We start from the raw sequence: 20,563 nt of genomic DNA on the forward strand, positions 1-20,563 counted from the left end.
ATCTACAGTTTAACACTCTTTTCTTCCGATCTTAGCCTAAGGGTGTGGGTATGAAGACCCTTTGAAATATCGGATGAAATACAAAAGAAAAAACTGTCTTAGGCTGAAAATATAAGAACAATGCCCTATCAGGATAATGATAACACAGGTGTTCAAAATGAGACACAGACAGAACATACAGGGAAGAGAAAATCTTAGATTCTACATTTCGTAAATGTGTAAATATGGCAGCCTTTGTGTGATTACTGCACTGTGGAAGCCTTCTGATCTAACTTGGTCACAGGTGGGCCTGTTAATAATAATGTCACTGAGAGTAGGGTATCAGAAAAATGGTCCTCCTGCTCATTCACGTCCAATGCAGGGGGAGCACCAAGTGGAGACAAAAGAAGGGGACTTAATTTCACCAAATTTTCATGTTTAAATCCTTGCTCTGCTGAACACCAGCTATTAATTTAGCCTGTCTATGCCAAGGTAAAATGAGTGCAATGATAGGTCCTACCCCACAGGACTGCAATCAAAATTAAATTGGTAAACGCCATAAAGATCGTGGGACAGTATTTTAAACATGGAAACCAGTATGCATTTGTTACATAACATTTTTTGGTAGGGCCAAAGCTGCTTCTTTGCCTAGAAATCCTATCATTAGAGTCTTCCATTATTTTAGGGGAGGGGGGATCAAATACACACTTCCTGCATTATCTGTGATTCCTAGTTTTTTTCCCTTAACAATGAAAAAGAATGTACAACCATTTGAAGAAAAGTTCGCATGTAGAATCCCTCTACATTTAATACAATCCTTTGGTTTCCCACAATTTTTTTTATAGTTAGGCACCTATTTTAATTTGAATCACCAATTTTTTTAGCATCCTACTTTATAGAAGCTTTTGGAATATCCATATTTGTTTTATAGAAATAATCCTCTTTTTACATCATAGTTCATTGGTTTATAAAATACATAAAAAATCGATCAAAATTATTTGAATTATATAATTACCATTACAAGTAGTATGTGAGTGAGACTACTGAGTTACAAATGTAACAGGTTCTTGGTTAGCATTCCACTCACCGAGAGAGAGAAATAAACACACTTAGCAGAGAGCTGCCGATATTCTATGTTGGGGATAACAAGAGGAAATGGTGAGCATAGGGTAATCCGGTTAATTAGGTTAAAATGTGATTGGTTAGAGGCACCAGTCCCTGTAAGAGCTTTACTTTCAGAACTTCTTTGCTATGCGGGCTTCTCAGTTCTTTGGAATTTAGCCTAATTGCTGATTTTAATGGGGGGGAGGGGCGAAGAGGTTTAAATATGATTTGTTATCACCCACAGTCTCAGAGACATCATTCTAGGAACTGGAATCAGTAAAGAAGTCTTTTGTCAATCTTAAAATTTTAACTTTAAGGTTAGGCCTTTATTTTCTTTCCATCATGGATATGGTTCCCTCTCTTAATTCACCACAATTTGCCAATTAATCCACAGAGCTATCCTTTTCTGTTTCTCTGACACAACGATTTGCTAAATGACATTCACTGTAACTTCTTATTTCCTATTTTCAAGGTACAAAGAGTTGACTACTACTTACATTTTCTTTTCTTCCATTTACAATTTGTCCCAATGACAAAGTGTTAAAACTGTTCTGTCTATATTTCTCTTCATATGCTACTTTAGATTATAGAGAATCATTAAGTTGTATTCAGCAGATGACAACAAACACAGCTTTCTAAGATATGCAGAAAACTACTAAGAAAAGTGCTATCCTGAATCTGCAGTCCACGGAACCTGGGTCCAACTGCACAGTAGGAGATGTGCTGCATGTGCCTGCCACATCCTTAAACAGTCTGGGCTGGACCCACATGGCTGCGTCACGTCCAAGAATCCACGTAAGACAGGAAAATGTTATAAAAAAAGGTGGGGCATATGTTTATGCAAAATAATCTCCCAACTTGAAGAATGAATTTATCATTTATTCATTTATTCCATTCAACAAACAATTACCAAGCATCCATAAACCAAGCTCAGACTGCTTTTATTTCAGCTCCATGGTATGTCTTTGTTTCTCAATTAAACCCAAAAGTACCATCAGAAAACGAAAAGCCACAAGAGAAATAATTAACGGGCTACTTGAGAAGCCAGCACCTTCCTCTGTGATTGTGAGCTCTAAGATGTCAGAGGGCAAGCAGCCCATTTCCTATCATTATTCTTCACAGAACTATTAATAGCCCATTCTTTATAAATGTTATTTAAATTAGAATAGCTCCTGGAAGTAAGGACTATTTGGGGAGGAATATAAAGTAGGTTGGCTGAAAACACCCAATGAATAAACACTGAGTTCTACTGTTAGCATACATATCGTCCCTTGCCATTTGGGTATGGATTTAAGAAATCTGTGACAGCCAATGTAAAAGCTTAAATATCTGCCACATATGTGTTTACTGTGCAAATAAATTATCATGATTCACAAACAGGGAATGCAGATCCTTAAACATTCTTCCAGAAAAGCCAAGTTAAACTAGGCAAAACAGAAAAATTCATAAACATGCAACAGCTTTTAAAAGTAATTATAATATTGGATCTTGATTATGGGATTGTAAAAGCAACACAACTTTTTACAAACGCAAAATCCCCCAGGACAAACATTTTTGGTGTCAAGATCAGGACACTGAATGGAGATAGATTACTCCCCCCTACACAAGTTTTGAGTCATAAATTATGAATTATGTTCCACCAGATAAAGCAGAAAGGAAATTAATTTGAGATGAGATCTATTTTGTAATTCAGAGAACTGTTTTATTTTAATTTGGGGGGCAAATTACATTTTGATGTTCAGCTTTACCAAACATCTTTCTTTCTCTGAAATGAATTGCAATTTCCCATTATTTCTCTGAGGACTCCTAAGATGTTTATGCCAAAATTGACAGGGCAAATTAGCAACCCAGTCTCGACCATTTGGAAAAATCCTGTCCAGAATAGCTTTCTATGTTGATGGAAATATTTCCCTTACACACTGTCCAACATGAAAGCCGTTGGCTACATGTGGTTTTTGAACACTTGAAATGTAGCTGGTTGGACACAGAACTTAATTTAAATTAAAATTTAACAGCCCTCCATAGCTAGAGGTAAAAGTGCTAACTTCCATCTAGACGATCAGAGGGTGGAGAAAGCCCTTCCTCTCGGGCAATCAGACCAAGCAGCAGTAGGTTACCCTTTTCTTTGTATACTGCAACACTGCCCCGTGAAACCTCAGTGCAGCCTTTGACAGCTCCCAGCCTCACGAAGGCTCCAAGGGAAGCTCCAGGGAGCTTGTTTGAGCAAATATACACATTAATTGGATCAAAAAAATCAGAAACAGCAAAGGTCAGTCCTCCAGACCCTTCTCCCAATTCATGTGTTTCCCTGGAGTGGGACTTATTCTCCAGTGCTTTGCCACAAACAGCTTCAAAATGATTCAAATGGTTTGACTTTTCACAACTTTCCGTTTCATGAAGGTAAGTAAAACAAGAGTTTAGTCTTTGTCTTAGACAAAGACAACCTGTAAAAATGCTGAGATAGAATACAAGAAATGTGTTGTGAGGAGAAAGTCTGCAAAGAGAGAGATATGAAAAGAAACAAACCCCGGCTTATTTTTGATTAATAAACAGTTTGAAATAAAAAAATGTGCTTTGGTGTTGCATAAAACGTTCACTTGCTTGTCACAGAACGCAAGAATATTAATACTGGTCCCTAGAGCAATCAATTATTTCCGAACTCCATTCCATGCTTCCACTTAGTTGACTAGAGAACTCAGTTCTGAGTGTCCCTTCACCCAGATGTTCTCTGTTGGTACATTTCTTTATCTGCACGTAGCTTTAAAAAGTCAAGAATTTAGAGATGTTCATTTTTAATGATATCTCCCCAGAGAAGACAGAATTGGGGTTCTGGTGAACCATGCCTTGCTCATGGAGACACTGGTAACTTCTGCACTTAAGTAAGTTCCTATCGATAGGATTTCAGTAGCAAAGATAGTTTTCCAGACAACACGTACCTGCAGGAGCAGATCCGAAGTTGGTCTGACACGCTGTTGGAATAGGATGCTTAATGTTCGGTTCTGTTGTTCCAAATCAAACACTCTTGTTTTCAACTTTACACATTCTTCTCTTAGATCCTACAACAAATACAGTGAAGGGGCAGAAGTCTATAACTGAAAGATGTCTTTGCATATTATCACCATATTTTATATGATTTTTCGGATACATTAGTAAAAATAGCATTTTTATTCTTCAAAGGTCCCAGAAATAAATCACACAAAGCATTTTCTCCCACAGACCATGGTCTGATAGAACTATTATGTGCAAGGAAGACCTTTTTTTTTCAAAAAAGCACCTTGAAATCAGAAATGCATTAATCTAGCATGCTATTTTTGAAGACAGTAAATCTCAGTGATACAAAGTCAATTTAAGTTTCTACCTATATATATCGCCTTTTCACTGTCTTCATAAAAGCAATCATAAAGCTCAAACCACAAGGACAACAATGTTTCTGCAGTGAATAGAAATTTGATGAACTAAAGAAACTATCACTTCTGATGGAGTCTTTCATAGTCATTTGTGGAAACAAGTTGAAATTCTTGTCTCTGTGGCTGATAGAGTCAGTCAGGCCTTTTGTGGGAGAGAAGTAACTCCCTAAAGTGAATGCTTTTAAAAGGCTGGTTGTAACCAGCACATCCCCTGAACCTGCAGATTTCCATATCTTCTGGGGCATTTGGTCTCAGTTCTGGGGAAGCAGCACAGTAACCCTACCTTGGCTGGCATTCTTTTGGAATAGCTCTTTTGAATAGTTCAAACACCAGAGACCTTTTCCCCAGCTCATAGGAGGAAGGTGACCCAGGGGCACTGCCTTCCAAACTGAACGTGATAAGGGTACTTGTGGTACTTAAATGTCCATACCCTCTTTGATGGGGTCAAGATAGACTCAGGATAATAAAACCCAAATTCAAGGTTCTTAGGAAGCTGACCCTATTCTACATTTCAAACTTCATCTTTCACTATTTCCTGATTTTAAGTCTTCTGTTCTCACTATGCAGAAAGTGTTGTTCTGCAAAACTATGCATTCCTGCCAACCTCTCCCCTCCTCCACTTCACCTTTCCTCCTCCCCCACCTCCCTCTTCCAGTCCATCTCTGGCACTTTGACTGACATCTAATTCAAACCATAACACCTCTTTGATGACACTTTACGGGGCACCCTCTGAGGCCTGCCTCCTCTTCTGCACTCCAGTCAGCCCTCAAGGCCCCTTCTATGACCCTCAGCAAATACTGCTTTGTATTCATTTCATCTTTTGTGCTCTGGTCTTACCTTGTCAATTAGAAGACATGTTCCTCACCAGGAAAGCACAAGAAGATGCGGAAATCAACAACCACACAAGTATATTGCCCTTATGTTCTTTTTATTCCGTCACCCATCAGAGTGCCACATAATATAGGAGCTTAATAAGCATTTGCAATTATTTTGCTAAAGGGAATTATGATGACAAATTCCACTCTTAAGTGATTGGTGAAATAAAGAGAGTTTAACTTTCCCAGTAGTTGTAGTTTGCAGATCTCTGATATTCTGACGTGGGGATATTATTGGCTTTACTTAAGACTTTGCAGGCAAGTGAGAGCACCAGTCAACAGTTGTGACCTCTCCCCTCTAGGTCTACATAGCAGTCACAGAAGGGAGTGGGCCTGTTCCACAACCTTGCATCAAACTAACTTTGAAGCTAGAGAGATCTAGCTTCTGAGGCTTTAGCTGAGCATGCTTCATTATATCCACGAGTCGAAGAACCAGGCCAATGGGTGCCCCAAAACACATTTTCTACTTTCCTCACCTTTGTTAGTTAAATGGGTAAAGCTTATGCTTTCAACCAATTGGTCCCTACAAATTGAAACAAAAGAAATGGTGGGTTTGGAATGAGGCACATGGGTATAAGACCTGGGAGGGCAGGGACAGGCATGGAATGAGGCACATGGGTATAAGATCTGGGAGGGCAGGGACAGGCATGGAATGAGGCACATGGGTATAAGATCTGGGAGGGCAGGGACAGGCATGGAATGAGGCACATGGGTATAAGACCTGGGAGGGCAGGGACAGGCATGGAATGAGGCACATGGGTATAAGATCTGGGAGGGCAGGGACAGGCATGGAATGAGGCACATGGGTATAAGATCTGAGGGCAGGGACAGGCATGGAATGAGGCACATGGGGATAGGCATGGAATGAGGCACATGGGTATAAGATCTGGGAGGGCAGGGACAGGCATGGAATGAGGCACATGGGTATAAGACCTGGGAGGGCAGGGACAGGCATGGAATGAGGCACATGGGTATAAGATCTGGGAGGGCAGGGACAGGCACGGAATGAGGCACATGGGTATAAGACCTGGGAGGGCAGGGACAAACATGTGCCTTTTTTCTTGCTGGCACACACATCACTTGGCAGAGGGCATCTGGGGCCTACCCACTGATCAAATTAAAAGCCTAAATTTGTTTTCTTTATTTAGAATTCAATTTCTCTCTGTGTCTGTCTTACGCTAATTTTTGTTCTTAGTGTGTATATAACACTCTTGGTTCCCAAGCACTAATTGTTTTCAGTACTGCTAATTAAGTCATTAATAAAACTTCACTGTGAGATAGATAAATATTAATAGTACCTATTGGGTAGGAACACAATCACTCTCATTTGCAAGGTGAGGATATGGAAACAGAAGCACAGACGTGTGGATGTGCAAGGGAAAGGGGGACCTACAAGCTCCAGCAACCACAATTTTTAGCAGCAAAACAGAATAACCAGATAAGTTCTTCAGATGTGTAAAGGAGAAAAAAAAAAAAAGAATGAAAAAAAATCAATATGCTCTGTAGAGTTTTTATACAAGTGCCCAAATTTCAACGGCTGTTACTGTTATTGAAGGTAAGGCAAAAGTTCATTAGTGGGCACACAAGTTATTGACCCTGAGAACTCTGTTCATCATTTGTTGCCTTGTTCAACTCAGTACATGGCAGAGGGGAGATGGAAGGCTTTAGAAACGGGACACTGGTCTTACAATCATTAACAAAACAATTGCTTGCATTGTTTTATAATATTTTCATTCTCTTCAATCAAGCTGTGGACGGTAACTGAGGGCAGCTGTAACAGGGACATGTGCAAGAGCAGCTATTCTGACCCTATCAGTTACAGAGGCAATACCTAGCCTTGTCCCTCAGGTAAGACGTTAGAAATGAAAGAACTCTCCCCTGTGTTAGATGTCACAGTCTAGAACTATGGCTCTTGGGAGGACCTGGACCATCTGCCCTCCCTCACAAACCTTTTTCTTCTAAGAAAGAAACAAACCTTGCTAACAGGTCATAGCTCTCAAAAAAAGGACCTCACTGAAAATACATGGTTAATTTTTCTGATAGAAAAAAGGCAGCATGATGGTATCATTTTGTCATGGGAGAAAGAAAGCCAAAGGTCTGACTACATTTAATCTCAAGTTAAAAAACAATAGTATAGTGGTGTCGGGGTTCAAGACCATAGCCAGACGTGTTTTCCTCGGCTGTGCATGTCATTACCAGTTAGCAGCAGAGACTAAGGCGCTGCAGTGAAGGTGAGAGGAGCAGACCACATTGAGGAATGCGACACACTACGGGGCCTCTGGTCATCTTAATGATCTCAAACCATCACTTCCCCAGAGGATCCACTGTCATTCTGCTAAATTTCACCTGCACTTGGGCTGGAAAAGATTCTAAAACCACTGCTATCAGTACCTATGGGTGTATAGTTACTTTACATACTTCAGAGTAACACTATTATTAACAGCATCAGGGTGAAGGAAATTAGAGAAAATGTTGATTGCTTATACACAGAAAATATACTGATGTTACCACTTGAGTACTGCTGACAATTATTTAAAACTGATTTTATCAAGTAAAACTGACAATACAGTGGTATGCTCGAAATTTCAGAGGCAGTGTCTATCATGAGAATACACAGGATTTGGGGTTGGAGCAGGCCTGGGCTGTGACCTTGAAGAAGTGGTTTATTCCAATTAGGCTTCAGTCTCCTCACCTGTAAACTAAGGCACTACACAAAACTGGGCTTGATGTGTCACCTGCTTCATGGGATGGCTTGTCAGCTGCCAGGTGTTCCTTCCCTGGAGTTTAATGGCCACCAAACCCACCGGCCCCTCTGGGCACATCACTTCCCAGCAGTTTTTATTGATAGATGCGTATCTCTACCATAAGCATTAAGACTTCTGTTAAAAGAAAAGCCATTTCTGGAAACGGCTGGTCACATCTCAGAGTGACCAGGTGCTTAACAACAGACACCTAAAAAGGCAAGCAGGTGACACAAATGTGTGACTGAACTAGAATAATGCCTAGGAAGGGGCAATTCCTGTGGCAAACTGGGTACTAGGAGCCTTCATCCTCAAGGCATTCCGATTAAATCATTTCTAATCTGGGTAATAGCTAAACACTTTACAGAATTTTGGTGAACTGAGCCCATTACCAAAGCTAGTTGATAATTGCAGGATTAAAGGCTTGCTAAGGTCCCTGGCAATTGTGAAATTCTAGAGTTCCAAATACAATTGCTTCTGAGAAAAGGTGACTTCAAATTTACAGTCAGTTTTATTCTACCCATGTCAGAACCTGAAAGTTCTTCTTGTTGGAAAATACCAGCAATGGGCTTAGGAAGTCGCTTGCCCTTTTGTTTTGTTAGCTGCAAGCATATCTAACCACTGGATTTCAACCCATCTGTTGATTTTCACGGCTTCTCTCTACTACCAACTACAGTGGAGAAAAACAGTAAACAACTGAATGGATCTCAGAGCCTGTGGTTTGCAGTGCACCAGCCATAGGTTACAGTGCAGGCTCTGCTGGCGCCAAGCAAGTGGAATTACGGGCAAATTATTTTCTTAGTCTACCTCACAGGTCTGTAGTGAGAACAAAATGACTTAATGCATTTAACATGCTGGGTGTGGGGTCTGACTGTTTGTAAGTGCTCAGTAAATATAAAAAAACCCTCTTCAGGAACCAGATCATACGTGCAACATTGTGATAGAAGGGGACAAAGACGGTCTGACTGCCCCTCCTGTGAGGGAAATCTGTTGGGCTTTGGAGTTCTTTCAGCTACAAGCTACAAAATTGTTTTCTAGTTCTATCCAAATGGCTGTACTACTTACGCCAGGCTTACTCCATTATGGGTAAGAAAAAAATACCAGATGAATATTTGGTTATTGCAAAGGACATGCAAATAAGACTGAGATTGTTGATATAGAGAAATTAACTGTGGGAAAATGCTTTCCTTCCAAGTTTGATCTTACAGGCAAACAAAACCCCCCACAGAACAAAAACCACTGAAAAACCTAGGAGAGTTACATTATCAGCAAGCATAATTGATGTAATAAAGATAAAATATATTTAAGACAAAAATATGGGTTTAGCTTGAAATATTGATTTCATTTGGACTGTAGACTTGGACTTATGATTTGGAGGCATAATGGGAAGAGAGCTGGGTTTAATATTGTCACTTTAGCATTACTGATCTAAGGGAGTAGAGTCTGCTCTTAAGGAAATCTACAGATTTTTGAGATAAACTGAATTACTAGACTTAGGACACCATCTGCACATTTAACAGGAGCTGCTAAACTTATGGAAATAAATTTTTCTCTATCAGTACAGGCAGACTCTATTACTGCAGGATACCTGTCTGGGCCGATTCACAGTATGTCATGAGAAAGACTCCTTTGGTTGCCTAGTGAAGAGCTGAAGCTATGACAGATTTGCTTTTGCGTCTTAACAAATGATATATTCTAAAACTGCATGGTTATGCCTGTAATTTCACCTCAAGGATTTTTTTGTGACTAGAATAAATCACTCATGATTTCTGTTTTCCTCTGTGCCATCTATGTCCGTCTTTAGAATTTGTTTTCTCATCTGCATTTGGAGTACATCTTATTTCCTGTATTGTGGTGTTCATTAAAAAGAAGTTTTAGTCTTTTTGAAGCAATTTTACAGTCCCTATAAAAACTCCAAGGCACACAATTCTGCAGAAGGTGATTCTTCTGGAATCTCCGAAAGGCCCCGGCACCCTTTCTGCCTGGTGGTGTCCGTGAGGGACGCTACCTTGTGGCGGCAGGTCCTTCTGTGTCTCACTGCTTAACGGTACCAAGCTAGATTTATCTCTTTACTAGTTATTATTTGGATTTGTGTAGCTATTTTTTGTGGCTGACTCGAAGGGTCCCGTTTTCCTTTTTATTGTACCAGACAGCTTCCTTGTCTCCATCCTGGGGCACCATTAAAAAGGCAGGTGTCAGGAGTCTTCCAGCAGTTGCACGCGGAGCTGCGACACCTGCTCCCTTTCTGCCTTAGGTTTGTGATTAAATGAGCATGGACTTTCCAACAGGAGGAAAATAATCGAGAAATTAAAGCCTTTGAAAAAGGAAAGGCATTCAAAAATGTTGCAGCAGAAAGTTCAAGTTGTTTTCCTGTGTCTGTTTCTCACCTTCTTCCATATTAATGTGACAATCAATTTTCACTTGGGCACAACCCAGAACAGAGATTTCTTTGCCAGTTTCATTGGGTGTGGGCTGTGACTAAAGTCTGCCCAAAGAAGCAGGGATGCATGAAAGCTTTGGGAAGTCTCCTCTAAAAGACAGCTAGTATCCACCCTTTACCCTCTTCAAATTCTTTAGCTTTTTCCTTCCTGATGATTGGAGGATGGATATGATGACCAGAGCTAGAGGAGTCACTTTGCACTATGAAGTGACCTTGGAAATGGGGACCACATGGAATAAGACAGAAGCCACAGACTCTATAAACATGATGAGCAGAGCTACCATACAATCCTGTACTACCTGTGTGCTGATTTTTGTAAGAGAAAGAACTAACATTTTAGTTTATTTACCCTACCCCCTATTTTGGATCCCTGTTACTCATGATGGAACCTAATTTTAACCCACATAAGTATACTCAAATCTCTTTATTTATGTGATGGTAGTGTAAAATTTGAAGACGTTAAGATTATTTACAAAAGGAAACATGACATTTTGACAGAAGTAGTAGGGGAGGGAATCTGGAAAAAATGTTATCATAATGCTTGTATAGTATAAATTAAAAATAATGTTTATTTATCTGCATGAGAAGCAGCCAAACTCTAACAAAATTATTTTCAACCGAAAATGCCAAAATGGTATAAATTATTTTTCTCTCAGTCACATCCTCCTGAATACGCTGCATGATCTAAGATTTCCTTTTGGAGAAGGAGTCTCAGTTTCACAGAGAAAAGAAATCAAAATAAACAAAATCTGAGGAATAATGTTAACCACTGGGATAAAAATGTGTCAAATGGTTTATGAAGTGAGTGTATGATGCCCCATAATCATATCATTGTATACACTTATGATTTAATAAAAAAATTAAAAAAAAAAAAAAAAAAAAAAAAAAGAATTTAGCTCCTCAAAACCATTATGGCAAGAGATGAGAAACATTCAATCGAATTCATCAAATAAGCCAAATTTGGGCAAACAGTGGTCTGCATTTATCCTGTGTGCCCCCCAAAGGTGACCTCATGTTGTGTGAAACAAGAGAACAGGAAGATAGCAGAGGAGGAGGTCTCAAAATTCCACGTGTAGCAGTTGCCATTTATTTTACAATTACCACACCCTGACTCCTATAGGAACTGCACCAGATGCTTCCTTTCATTTATTACCACAGCCATTGTGGGGGTGGGGGGTGGGAATTATTATCCTCACTTTACCAAAGAGGGACTAAGGCTCAGAGAAATGAAATAACTTACCGACTCTCAAAGATCTCTTGCTATTTCTAATGCTGTCCAAAAGAGGATATCCATTTGATGGGAATAGGCAGACTCACCAACTTATTTAAAGTTTGCATTTACTAACTAAAATTGATAAGATTGGCTACTCTTCTTGGGTACATGGAAATCTTTCATCTTCAATGGCTTTCTATTACTTTACCAAGAGTCTGAGTTTCATGATTCTATTTATCATTGATGTTACTCATGTAGCATCTAAATCCACATGGCTTTTAACTTACACGAACGAACACAAAAGTATCACATTCATCAATCACAACTTCTAAGTCTGACAACATGAGTTCCAATCCAGCGAAATGAGCACCCCAAAAAACCAAAGCCAGAAAGTGACCTACCTTTTGAGTGAGCAGAGCTTGAACAACTTGGTTGGCTATCTTAAAAAAATAGAGAAAAAAGTCACCATAAATAATACTGAAACTTTGCATATATGGACTCTAATTTGCCTATAAGTTTCCCACCGCTCATGGTAGCTAATTAGCTCCTCAATTGCCTTTTCCCTCCACTTCCAGAGGATCAGACTCTTTTCATAATAAACCTATTCTTCTCAGTAATATTTTGCTTTTTCCAAAGGTGACCTTGTTGCTAATTAAGATGGTTAGGCTCGAAAGATCATTCATACCTTGACTTCCACGTTTCCATATTTAGAAAAACAATATTCAGCTATTAAAAAAAATGGAGACTTTACATCCTTTGTATTAACCTGGATGGACGTGGAAGACATTATTCTTAGTAAAGCATCACAAAAATGGAGAAGCATGAATCCTATGTACTCAATCTTGATATGAGGACAATTAATGACAATTAAGTTTATGGGGGGGGAAGCAGAAAGAGGGATGGAGGGAGGAGGGTGGGGCCTTAGTGTGTGTCACACTTTATGGGGGCAAGACATGATTGCAAGAGGGACTTTACCTAACAATTGCAATCAGTGTAACTGGCTTATTGTACCCTCAATGAATCCCCAACAATAAAAAAAAAAAAGAAAAAAAAAAAAGAAAAACAATATCCTTTCACATGTAAAGTACTCCAAAAAGGCCAAAATATGACAGGGCAAAACACAATCCTAATAATCTGTACACAGTTTCTACACTTTGCCGATTAACCACGTCCTTTGCCTTCTATTCCTTTGCTGTCTATTTCATTGCTTAAAATTACCTGCAATAGAGATAGGCTGAATGGCTGAGAATTGGGACAACTCGCTGTGCCTTATATGCCCTGCTTTTAACCTCAGTGTCTTTATTTATGTCACTCTCTCGTCATTGCTACCTGTTGTAACAGATCCTGGTAGTTATTTACTCTGACATCCATTTTCCCCTTCTTCCTGAGTAACCAACTCCAATTTTTTTTTGGCTGGGTACATTTAAGTACATTTCCCAGCCTCTCTTGTAGCTAAGTGTCTCCATGTGACAGAGTTGTGGCCAATAACATAGAAGCAGACTATTTTCTTGGATTTACAGGAAGTCTTTAAGAAGAAGGGGCCTTACCCTTCTTTTTCCTTTTCCTTTCTGGGACACGAATTACAATTATGGCTGGAGCTTTAGCAGCTACCTTGATAATCAAAGTCACAGATTAAGCATTTCTGGGCAAAAAAAATAGGACAAGCCTAGTCCTGACGATATCATGGAACTATACTATTTACAGAACTTCTATGTGAGAAAGAAATAAAAGAGTCACCATTCGTTTGAGTTCCTTTCAATATACAACCAGATATAATCCTTACTAATATATTAATAACCCTAACTTTCTTCGGGTATTAGATACCTTAGGACACAAGTACAAGCTGGGTCCCTCCTCAGCCCAAGGCAGTGAATCTTGATTCATCTAAGCCAATCTTGGCAATTTCATTCCTTTTCAGTGATTGGTTTAGGACTAGGCATATAACACAATCTCAGCTAAGGGCCACGTGTAAAACATACCATATCCCTGGTATTTCAAGGATCTGGCATTTTCTCCAGATAACCAATCATCTGTGTATTTGTGATAAGATTTCTATTTCATCTACAAACTTCAAACACTTGACATAGAACTACCTACCACATGTCAACATATGTACCCACACAGCTACTATTGATAATTAAGGTAGATGGGTAAAGTAGGTGGTCTATTTTCAGCAATCCACAAACTGTCAACATTTCATGGGATAACTGACACTGATAGCATTAAAGACCAAGTCAGAATACCCAACCGTCCTAGATATGAGGTGCTTCTGATTCATTAATTCCTTCCTGCATTTATTTAACATCAATTTTCTAAGTATCTACTTGGAAAGCTAGAAGATTGAACTCTGGTTTTTGACTTCAAAGAGTGACAATGGGTAGCAGGTTGGCAAAAACACAGTTACAACACAATGTGATAAATGCCTAATCATCATAGTAACTCTCACATTCAACCAAAAACTGAGGGACACACTTTCATCCTCTTTTTCCATGGCAGCAAATTCATTTTTGGTGAGTCCAAACTATTTGTACTTATTTCCCCATCTAGTATAGTGGAACAGATTATACAGTAAGAAATGTTTTCATGGAGCTTAATTGTTTCTTGACTCAATATTGACAAAACAGCACATCCTTAACGACAGTTGGCTACTAGTAAGTCTCATAGAAAGTTACGACACAGGCTGTCATCAACTTTTGATCAGGAGGCAGTCACACCACAAGCAGTAAATGACTTTAAATAAATCAGATTATCCATAATTGATTAAATTGTATGCACAAGAGAGATTTCTTTTTCTATCAGAAGTCTTTCCAAATTGACACTGTTGTCATTAAGTATAAAAGAAAGGACTTTCTTAGGTATTTTTTTCGGTGAAGCTTAAGTTAAAGAAAGATACTCAAGAACTGGCAGTGACCAAAAGAAACCATTCTTTCATTAACTGGTGTGTTCTTTTGCCTTTATCACTTTATTTATAAGTGATCACAATAGTGATAAGTGTTATGCAGCCCATAAAATTGACCAACAGCATAATTGTGAAAATCTTTCAGTTTTTATACATTTATTCCAACTCATAAGAAACTAAGAATTTAAAGTCAAACTATAAGTCACCTATTTTATTGTTGGCAAATAAAACAAAACAGAGAACTGAACTATTCATGCAGGTTGAATCAGTACCAAAGTTACTTCATACCATATATAATTTACTTCTTCTGGATATCAAACTTTGGATTTGATTTACATTCTCATAAAACTGTCCAGTATCAAGATTTTCTTTTCTTTCTCCCAACTGGTCTCCCATTTAAACCATTCTGTGTAACTGCAGTCACATAAAATAGCTCTACCCATGATTTAATAGGTGACACAGACTAAAACCCTAACTGTAACAGCCCACGGGAGGAAATAATGTTATTTGTCTATGATCTGAGCAGTTGCCTTTAGGTTTACAAACTACATCTGAGCTCCTTCTGGCATATTCTTTGGACACTTGTCTGCTTTACCTGAAAATTGAACAAAGATACACAAATGCATTATTTCTTAACCTATGGACATATTACCCAGGAGGACTCGAAGGTTCTTTGCAGAAGAGCAGGAAGGTTGTACACATGCTTCCTCTGTATTGTCTATAACGGCAGTGTCCTAAGTTTTGTTACTATTTTTAATAGCTAACTTCGCAGATATATCAATAGAACAGTTGTTTGGAATACGTGTCTGTAACCTCTAACAGCCTCACAGGATGATGCTCAAAACGGGCTTCTTCCCTCCTCCCGGCATTATGCCCTAAGCACTTGGGTTGCTAATAATCACATATCCATATACCCAGCTAATGAGAACAAATCACTTCCAGTATCATCTGCCAACTTTCCTCCACAAACAAAGGAAAAATGGCAGCTCTACTGAGCCAGAGGACTCGAGCTGTACAGAGCAAAGCTGGTTTTCCTGAAGCCCTTAGTTTGTCTTGTGCCTTCCTTAGAATATCAGGAGATGGAGCAGGAATGCAGGTGAGACACAGATGCCCAGGAGAAGGCCTGAGAACACTGCCTGCCTCTTTCTCAGTAAGAATTCTCTCAGACAAGCCAGCTCCTCTGATGCCTGGCTGCTCTTCTTCCTGGCCAAATTTCCAGGGTTCCTTATTCCTCCACACACCTCCCTGGAAGGGGGCAGGGCAAAGGAGGAAATGTTGCGGCTATGGAGCTGTCTGTCATTTTATTGCCAAACAGTTTTTGGGACTGAATGAGAAGCCGCACTAGGGCGCTTATTCAGAGGAGAAACTAACTCCCACCACTCTGAGAAGACAGCCAAGGCCGGGGTACAGGGTGGGGAGCTTCAGGGTGATGGGTGGGGGAGTAAGTAGCTCAAAAGGTCTTGGACAGGATTCTCCTCCTGCCTGGGGTCTTGCCTCCATGCTTTCATGGGCTATTTCATCATGCAAAGTAACTGTCACCATCAGCAAGGTCACTTAAAAACCTGGGCCCAAAATCATGTTTTTGAAAATGTGCTTTGAAGAGATTTTCTATGCTTCTCAGCTGAGGTAGCTGGGGGAAAGCATGAGAAATATTGACCAGATCACAACAAAGACTTGGGTTAATAAAACTGGCTGTGTTAATTTTGTATACTGCCATCTACTGGAAGGGAAAGCAGACGGACTTTTCTCAGCCACAAAACGGGGATTGTTTACCTTTACAGTTGTGAAAAACTCATCAGATGATAGACATAATCACCACCTAGGACAGCACCTGACAGATGACAGGACCTTGCACCATAAATGGTAAGTGTGAATCAGGCCAGTCAAACTTCAGAGAACACATTTTCAAGCAAGCAGCTTAAGAATAAGAAATTTTATTGGTAAGGGAATAAGGCGTGTGCATGCACATGTATGCACACATAATATACACATTAAATATGTCACTACGTATCTATGTTGATGTACCTTGTATTTTATAATCTGGTAAGATACAAACAAGAAACTAAGAAACTGGAAGAAGTAAATACACCGTCCCCTGTGACACGAAAATAGGGTGGCTGTAACAGCATCTGAACCCCCGTCTTCCCGACCCAAAGCCCCTCTGGTCTCTTCTAATTAAAATCAGAGTCTTTTAAGAGGCTTGATATTTTTTCCAGGTGATTTAGTCTTTGGATTATTTCGGGGGTTGGCACATAATAAATGAGAGTTCATCTTTGAGAAGGTAACTGAAGAAGTTAGTCTAAATATGTCTGTGGGATTTGGGGAAAAACTAATTTGGAAACTAATTTCCTGCTGATATTCTCCATTCACTGATACATTCACTCAGTCATTCAACATATATACATAAAGCACTTAGAATGGGCCAAGAATCTTCCATGTCCTGGAGAAATAATGGGCAACAGAATGTAGGTGCTGCTTCACAGTAGTTAGAGTTGGGGGCAAACAAGAAGGAGATAATTGGTTAATTTCTTTCTATGTCTATCAAGAAATTAATTTTAAAGATTATGTGGGGCTTAGGTGTGGGATATACATAAGAAGGTCTGGGTTCCACAAGCCAGTCTAGGACCAGAGGGACAGATGAAAACTGTTCTTAACAACTGACTTCTGCCTTTATTTAACCTAGGTTTACAAGAAATTCTGGTGTGTTTTTCTATTTCTGAGCTATATCCAAAGGTCTACTCGTCCATGCCGTTGCGCTCTAAAGTGTGGAAATTGGGGAACTTGACTCTGGCACCCTTGCTGACTATAAGGACTTGGGCTCGGCTCTGATGATCTGAAGAGGAGGGCGTTTTCTACAACTTTGTGTGCAGAAGCTCCCTTTGCAATGTTCGTGAAAATCGCCGATTTCCTTTCCCCACATAATGACTGGAAAGGGCTGAGTGAAATTTAAGAATGCTCATTTTTAGCAATTGCCACACATTTTTTGTTTGTTTATAGTTTTGCATTAACTCAGACACTGTTGAAAAATCAGCAGTGTGCCAAAATCGCCACACAGGTCTGTGCTCCTCTAGCCTTGCACCTAGGCTTGGGGACAGGGTTTTCATCCTCCTCCTGAAAATTTCTGAAACTGTTTAAAACATAGTACTCAGAGAATCTAATTGCAAGTTTTTTAGCCTTTGCTGAATATTACAACCCCCGCAGTACTTTAAAAAATTTGAATGTCCAGGTTCTACCTTAGACCAGGATCACTCAGCCAGCAGAGTTTAAAGGTCTCCAGGTAAGTCCACCAAACAGGTTAGGATGAGATGTACTTGCCTTCTGGATCTTGAACCTCACTTATTCTAGCTATTTCTGCTGAAGACACCTTTCCAGTTCTGTACCCTTCCCTGCTCACACACCCAGGGCTTCACCTGCCTTCTACTGACTGCACTCCGTGTTCCCAAAGTTCCCAGTGCACCTGGTTTGCGCTGTGTGTTTCTGTCACCTCATTACTCTGTAACTATACAATCCTCTCTACTCTCCCACCAGGCTGGGAACAACATGGAGCTCCCAGGGCCTGTGTAAGGCTGACAGCCAATAAAGGTTTATAAGATACTACTGAATCTCTCTAAATGCAATGCAGTGATCAGAGATGTTATTTTACTGATTTTATGATTTAATATGTTTCATTATACGTGTGTGTGTGTGTGTGTGTATGAGACAGAGTCTTACTCTCTTGTCCTGAGTAGAGCACCATGGTGTCATTGTAGCTCAAAGCAACCTCAAATGCTTGGGGTTGAGCAAGCAAGTCCTCTTGCCTCAGCCTTTGGGACTACCGGTACCTGCCATCACTCCTGGCTAGTCTTTCTATTTTTTTTTAGTAGAGACAGGGTCTTGCTCTTGCTCAGGCTGGTCTCAAACTCCTGAGCTCAAGCAATCCACCCACCTCGACCACCCAGAGTGCTACGATTATAGGAGTGAGCCACCACATCCGGCTTCATTATACTTCTTTACATGGGTATAGTTGGTTTGAAAGAAACTGTGGCCAGCATAATACTGTGCATAAATAGAAATTCAAGACTTGCTAGTAAACTGTCAAACAGCTATACTAAGAAATTATATTTAAACATAAAAAACTCCAAACTCCCAAGGGAAATCGAGCTAATCCTTGGTTCAGCATCCCTCACCTCTCTGTTCCTGGGGTTCTTGGTCCAATCAAAGTTTAAGGCAAGAAAAGATTCTGCAAGAGTTACCCTCAGTTTTGCCTGGAAGGCAAGGAGATAGGATAAGGGGCAGCAGAGGGGCTGGTGAAGAGTGTGTATGTCTAGTAAGTGAGGGTGTGTGTGTGTGTGTGTGTGTGTCTAGGAATGTGGATCTGTTTCCTTCTGAATAAATGAAACCTTTTATTAGAACACACAAAGGGAATTTCAGATTCCAAAGCATTCCCTTCCCAAATCCTCAATAGGTTTTTCATTTCCCAGAAAATAATAATCAGTGCAAAATGATTGAAGAATGTTTTAAACTGACATTTTATCCACTCCTATGTTTTATGAAACCCACTAGCAAGGAAATAACTTACATGAGGCCTTACCTTGTTAGTTTGTCTAATTAGTATAAAAAGCCTTGGAAAGAATTTCCAGTTGGCATTATTACTACATTCAACTGCCCCTTTGAGAGTGTTTTCTTACAATGCACAGAAATGGATGGTCTACGCTCATGCAGTTAGTTACCAAACAACTGGCAAGTGGAATCAGGGGCCAGTGTTCATAAATACAAAACATTAGTATTGCTCAGAGGTGGTTTTTGCCGCAAGTCCCCTCTTTGGCAACCATTAATTTTTGCAATTAAGAACAGAGGGACTTTTCCTCTAAAATGTCTGTCTTCAGTGGAAATATTATATGAGATGATTTTGTAGGCAAAACTTACATTTTGTCCCACAAACTTTGAAAATCCTACAGTACGCAGCCATGGAGCGCACGCAGAAAACAGGCTCTCAGTTTCTATAAAATGTTATGAGCTTTTAAGGAAGGTTTTGGGGGGGGTGCTGTGTCAGAATTGTGACAAATAAAAAGTTTCTGTGGTGTGAATCACATAAATTTGGCATCTGAATACAGATTAAGTCTCCTTAGGAATTTCTGTGCAGGAGGTTACAGTGAAAGTTTGTTGATCAATACATATGACCCAAGGGCACTGTGTGTTCCTTTCAATATCCTTTGATCTATTTAGTCTGCCTTGCCCTAAACTTTGATGGACCAAGAGCTCAAGGAGTAGAAGTGAGGGATGCTGAACTGGCCTCACCAGACTCTGAGCCATGTCAGAGACAATTCATTTTGTCATTCTTTTAACTTTGGGTATTGTAAAGATTATTCTGATCTTAAGTTCTGAAAGGACAGAGTATCGCAAACACTCATTTTACCTGAGTAACCAATATGTATGACTGGGAATATTAAACAATTAAAATATCTAATATTAAGTAACTAGATAATTTTCTGGGGATGTTCTGTGAGTTCTTCAACCACATAGAAGTAACTCATATAAAGTAGTCTGTGTTATGTGGACAGTTGCGCAAACTGGCAAGTGTATCAGCGTCATCTGGAGCACGTGTCGACACACAGGTCACTGGGCCTCACCCCAAAGGATTTCATTCTGTAGGTTTGGGGCAGGGCCTGAGAATCTGCATTCCTAACAAGGTCCCAGGGAAGGCTGATGCCACTGGTCTAGGGATCACATTTTAAGAACCACTGGTGTGGGGGCAGTACCAAGTGCCACCAAACTCAGAGGAGAGAAACCACGTCTGGTTTGGAGGGACCAGAGATGTTTCAGTGCTAGATTCGTGCCATAGCTGGGATTTGAGCTGGAGTTCTTTATTATCCACCCCACCAACCTCTGGAACAGTGCCTGGGAGCACTGAGGAATGGATAGGGTA

The 20,563-nt window shown here is 39.9% G+C and overlaps 1 protein-coding gene across 2 annotated transcripts in view; it reads right to left on the reverse strand.

Annotated features, from left to right (window-relative positions):
- Positions 1-20,563, reverse strand: part of NCKAP5 (NCK associated protein 5) — a 969,262-nt gene that overhangs the window by 189,189 nt on the left and 759,510 nt on the right. For both annotated transcript variants that reach the window (XM_053597956.1, XM_053597955.1), the window contains 2 exons: positions 12,161-12,199; positions 4,020-4,139 (listed from right to left, as the gene is read on the reverse strand). In XM_053597956.1, coding sequence (XP_053453931.1) covers positions 4,020-4,139; positions 12,161-12,199 — 159 coding nt within the window. The remainder of the gene's footprint in view (positions 1-4,019; positions 4,140-12,160; positions 12,200-20,563) is intronic.

Source organism: Nycticebus coucang, chromosome 7, assembly GCF_027406575.1.
Source record: "Nycticebus coucang isolate mNycCou1 chromosome 7, mNycCou1.pri, whole genome shotgun sequence".
Lineage (NCBI taxonomy): Eukaryota > Metazoa > Chordata > Mammalia > Primates > Lorisidae > Nycticebus > Nycticebus coucang.